The sequence below is a fragment of the Corvus moneduloides genome, chromosome 6 (assembly GCF_009650955.1).
Source record: "Corvus moneduloides isolate bCorMon1 chromosome 6, bCorMon1.pri, whole genome shotgun sequence".
NCBI classification, from domain to species: Eukaryota; Metazoa; Chordata; class Aves; order Passeriformes; family Corvidae; genus Corvus; species Corvus moneduloides.
The window spans coordinates 20,349,508-20,354,938 of NC_045481.1; the positions used below are offsets into that span (position 1 = coordinate 20,349,508).

General features: G+C 50.5%; 1 protein-coding gene across 1 annotated transcript; it reads left to right on the forward strand.

Moving 5' to 3' along the window:
• The first annotated feature begins 2,528 nt into the window (after positions 1–2,528).
• Positions 2,529–2,856, forward strand: LOC116446163 (sperm protamine P1-like). Its single transcript, XM_032113483.1, has one exon. It carries the CDS (start codon positions 2,535–2,537, stop codon positions 2,775–2,777), a length of 243 nt encoding a protein of 80 aa, XP_031969374.1. The 5' UTR covers positions 2,529–2,534; the 3' UTR covers positions 2,778–2,856.
• The last annotated feature ends 2,575 nt before the right edge of the window (positions 2,857–5,431 follow it).

A 5,431-nucleotide genomic window follows, 5' to 3' on the forward strand; every position in this document is an offset into this window, starting at 1 on the left:
CAGCGAGCACCACCATGGCTGGCTACAACCGGCGGGCCAGAGGGCGCAGGAGCAGGAGTCGCCGCCAGCACCTGCGGAAGACACGGCGCGCTGGCCACAGCCACTCTCGCCGCCGCAGAAGGCGGCCAAGGGGCCAACTTGCAGCACATGGCCCAATCATCAAGCGCCGGCCCCTCAAGAGACGCAGACGCCGTGAAGAGGAGCCGGATGGGCCAGATGGGCCGGATGGGCCGGATGGGCCAGATGGGCTGGATGAGCCGGGGGAGCTGAATGAGCTCCATGAGCCAGTAGATGGCTTTTAATTTTAGAGCCAGAGACCCTGAGAAGACCAGCCACCACATGGGCCTGGCTCCAACAATAAAGCATAGCAAGCTCGCATGATGAGTGTGTGTGTCCCCGGTGCACTGTGCACCAGCAGTAGATTGCTCGGTGTCTGCCCATGTCCCAGGGGTATGGGCTGCCCACAGGTCAGCATGCCCATGTCCATGCTCGACAGCAGGATGTGTGTGTCCAGGCATGATGTTCCTGCGTGTGATCTGTATGTATGAGGATGTTCGTGTGTGGCATGTGCATGTGCAGGGCTGTCCTTGTCCAGGATGAGTTGTGATTGTGCCTGCAGCCCATGTCTGTGCCTGGGCTATGGGGAGTGCCAAGGACACATGGATAATTTCTGCTCCTGCCACTGGTCCCCTGGGCTCCCTTTTTGGGTCCCTCTTATTGCAGGCTCCCTAGGGGCTGGGCAGAGCCCACAGAGGGAAGTACCCTCAGTGCCTCATGCCCCCTCCTATGCCACTGCTGGGGCTTCGAGGGTAAAGGCCAGACAAAGCAGTGCAAATTGCTCTGCCTACCCCACTCCTGACTCTCAGCCTGGCCATGCCCCCACTCCTGGCAGGGTTGTCACACTGCCCTTCACAGATCTCCCTATAGGGAGACTTCCTGACCCTGCAACATGCTTCTCAGTGCTGCTCCCCTCTCCCTCCTCCTGGTGCTCTGTGTCTATAGTAGGCTTGGGTTGGTGAGGGCTTCAGAGAGAGGAGACAGTCTGGAGAGCATCTGGGAGGCCATGCCACCAGTTGCCCCAGGTTGGCCAGGGCTACTGCCATCCAGGTCTGAGAAGGACTCACCGCTGGCCAAGGCTGAGTCCTGTTGGGGTGGCTCAGCCTACTCTCGGGCTGAAACTATCAAACGTCAGTCAAACCAGGGCCATCCACTGGGTGGATTTCCCCACCCAGGACGGTGGATCGGAAGGCAGACCAGAGGAGATCACTGAGGTCTAGGTTACCTCCCCCTGGCTGGCTCCCAATCTTAAGTTACCTCCCCCTGCTCCAGAAAGTTCTCCCTTTCTTCATTGTTAATTGGTTCCCTGTTGTGACTCCTGCCTCCCTGTTTTCCCCATTTGTTCTGAAAAATTGTATCCTCCCCTCTGCTTGTACCCCATTGGTTGTTTTCTCTTTCCCCGCCTTGTTCCACCCCCCCATAAAAGGGTGTGCCCAATGCTTTTTGGGGCCTTTCCTGGGCCCTGGACCCTCCCGGAAATAAACCTGTTGGAACTCACACCGGAGGCCCCTCTCGCCTTGTTTGCCTCCAGGCTAACGCAAGCCTAATCCATCGGCCGCCCAACGTGCTTCCTCTGAGGAGGAGCCAGCGCACGCACCCATCTCACGCTGATTCCACTGAGCCGTCCAGTGAGGACGCTGTGGAGGCCAACGCTGCGTCCCCTCTGCCCAAGGACACGCTGGGGCTTGTGGTGACAAGCCCCCAGTTGCATTAGAGTCCATTTGCAAAGGTGATACTGCCTCGGGGATAATATCTTTAGGAACACATGCAAGAAACAGTCCTGCAGAGGCCAGGGCAGGGGAGAAGGAGGAGAGGAGGTGCTCCAGACAATGCAGCAGGAATTCCCCTGCAGACACTGGGGAAAACAATGGTTTGCAGGCTCTTTGCAGCCCATGTTGTGCCACTGGTGAGCAGATGTGCTCCTGCAGCCCTTGGACATTCATGGTGGAACTGGGTGATGCTTTAACCCCAGCCAGAAACAAAGTGCCACACAGGGGCTCACTCTCCCCACCAGCTTGCTGGGGGAGAGAATTAGAGGAGTAAAGACAGGAAAAGTTGTGGTTCAAGATAAAAGCCAATATACCAGGGAAATCAAAAGCCACGCATGCAAGCAAGGCTGGCAACACCATCACTGCTACCAGCACCAATGCTGCAATGGGCTCATCTGCCTCTGTGCTGCCTCCTGCCACCACATCGCCTGCACTGCTGGTCAGCCCAGCCTGCCCTCCTAGGTCTACCATGTCAAGACAGTGTCCAGCAGGCCTGCCAGATCATGGTGGTAGTGAAACAATGTCCCTGCAGCCACAGGGCAGCTGCCCACTCCATGTGGCCATGGGGTTGACCAGCAGCATTGCCGTGCAGCCATTGTGACACCACTGGTGAGGTTGGCTCTGTAAAGCGCTTGCATCACAAAGGGCTCCAGCCTGCCACCCCTATAAAAGCAGGGCAGCTGCTCACAGCACTCAGCGAGCACCACCATGGCTGGCTACAACCGGCGGGCCAGAGGGCGCAGGAGCAGGAGTCGCCGCCAGCACCTGCGGAAGACACGGCGCGCTGGCCACAGCCACTCTCGCCGCCGCAGAAGGCGGCCAAGGGGCCAACTTGCAGCACATGGCCCAATCATCAAGCGCCGGCCCCTCAAGAGACGCAGACGCCGTGAAGAGGAGCCGGATGAGCTGGATGAGCTGAATGAGTTCGATGAGCCGGTAGATGGCTTTTAATTTTAGAGCCAGAGACCCTGAGAAGACCAGCCACCACATGGGCCTGGCTCCAACAATAAAGCATAGCAAGCTCGCATGATGAGTGTGTGTGTCCCCGGTGCACTGTGCACCAGCAGTAGATTGCTCGGTGTCTGCCCATGTCCCAGGGGTATGGGCTGCCCACAGGTCAGCATGCCCATGTCCATGCTCAACAGCTGTGGGTAGCACAATTTGTAGGAGGGTTTGGGATGAGACATGGACCATGAGGTCATGGACACATGCACACCTCATCCTGGACATATCTGGCTTTTATGTCAAGCCACAAGTTTTCTGAGTTTTACTCTTCTGATTCTCTCCCCCAGCAAGCTACCCTTGAACTCCCAGCAGTACTGTGGGAGAGGACACAAAGCGCCAAATGTTAGTCTCTGTGTGGGCTTTGCTCGGCCCCTTGGGACTTTGCAAAATGAGGGACCCAAAAACGGGCCCCAGGAGGGAGACCAGAGAAAGCATCAGTGACATCTATGTGGGCTTGATCACATGCACTGCCCCACAGGGAGAGATTACATGTATTGTTTATCGTCATCTATTCATCCCTGAACACCTTCAGAACTTCTGGCTGAATACCATCCATGCCAAGGCATTCTTACTAGTATGTTTTATAAAATTTATGTATATTTTCACAATAATCTGTATGTGTATTAGCAGCTATGTAATTTAGTATAAATGTTCTCTCTCCTTAAATCTCCTCAGATGTCATTCTAGCAGTGGTATTCCACTTAAATATGCAGAAAGTAGTTTACTAATGAAACTTATTCCATAGATTCTATAGACTTATAGATGTTTGCCTAGATTTAAAATGCAATTGGAATGATTAATGGAAGAAAATTCTGTCAGAGGCTATGAAATATAAAAACTTCAAGCCCAGGAATACTTGGGAGTATCCTCTGAGGAACTATCATTATAAGTTTGACCTGCTCAAACAGTGCTTCAGCATTCACTGTTGGCCACTACTGGGCATTCTTTTGAAATTATGTAATAGTATGAGAAGTACAAAGCCAGACAAAGAGAAAGAAAGTTCCATCTTTTGCCTGATAAAATGCTCCTCAGACACTCAGGAACACCCATAAGTGAGAGCCAATTCTCAGCATATAAAAGAAACATTTATTTCTTTATTTCCTTTCTGTAGCAAAGAAAGATGTCCTTATCAGATTGCTACATTAAATCAGCTCTGGTCTGACATGCACTTCAATAGATGCGAAGTTACCGTGGTGCTGCTGGACAAGTGTCCTCTGCATAGAAGCAATGGCTTTAATTTGACATTTGGTGAGCCCAAAAGACTCTCTGATGAGTCACTGAGGTACAGAGACTGAACTTGGTATTTAGTCTTCTGGGAATCTTGAAGACATGGTGTTAAGTGCACTGCTGTATGTTGTGCAAGGCTGTCTGGCTGAAAATGTTCAGTGCAAAATACCCTTGCAGGCTCAAGAAAAGAAATAGATATGAAGGATGGGAGGAGTGAGCAATCCAACACTAAAGATTATTGCTAAGAATAAAGAAAAGAGCTGTTTAGCATTTCAAAAGGTGTCTTTCTTCTTATATATGTTCAGAGTATTCCAAATCTGTCAACAAACCCAGAAATCCTCAAGCTAGAGTAGTAGCTGGCTTGTTCCAAAGGAGATCACCCTGACGGATGGTAGTATATAGAGCGGGTATGTCAGTGTGGGCCAATCTGAAGCTACAGGAGCAATCTGTCAATTCTAACAAAGATAAATACAGCTTCTGCCTCATAGTGTTTTGCAATGCTGGGCACTGGCCATTGGTTTCCCCAACATGATGGATTTTACGGTCAGGTGTGGTGATATCTCATGACCTAAATAGCTTTCAGAGAATGGCTGGTTTGTTTTGGATGATGATGGATTATACTCCAGAACTCCCCGTGAAAAATGATGTCTCATGCTTGCAAGTATTGCATGGACATGGATAAGTCCCAGCCAGCTCTTGGACTTGGTAAACATCCTTATGTTTTTATTGCAAGTGTCTGTCCATATTTTTCCCATGCTTTACAACTCCTTCCTTTGTTTCTCAATCATCCTACATAAATTGATAATCACATCCTCCTCGGTACATCCTTGCAGTGTTACATATGGAAATATGAAGAAGACACTGAAGTCAGAAATACTGCTAAATGAAGGTACCAAGCAACATCTGATTTCAGCTACAGATCACGAATTTTAGCCATAGCAGCAACAGTGACTGCAAACCAAACTCTTACTTTCTTATGCTATGTCACTACGGAGCTACACCAGTGATGCCTCTCCCTGCCATGCACAAACCTGCACAGGAAGTACCACCGGTTATGTGCTCCCACACCCTCTAGAGGAAAATCCTGTAAGAGGGAGTGTTGGGCAGAAAGGGCACAAGCAGGAAGTTCTGAAGGGGATGGAGCCCACTCTGCACAGAACCAGACTGAATCCAGCAAATTTCTCTGGTTATGCTGTATATACACTAAAGCTAAATTTAGCCCTGTATGCTTTACCTACCAAACTAATGGAAAAATTTACTACCACAGAGTGTTGATACTGCATCAAAGGAGAGGGTCCATGTCTGAATTATCTGGAACAACAGTTCTCAAGCTACATATCTATATAAATTTAACTGAGTTGTGGACTTTAATA

What these genes read in the sequence shown, in the direction of transcription:
- LOC116446163 (XM_032113483.1), top strand. Translation starts at nt 2,535, where the DNA reads ATGGCTGGCTACAACCGGCGGGCCAGAGGGCGCAGGAGCAGGAGTCGC.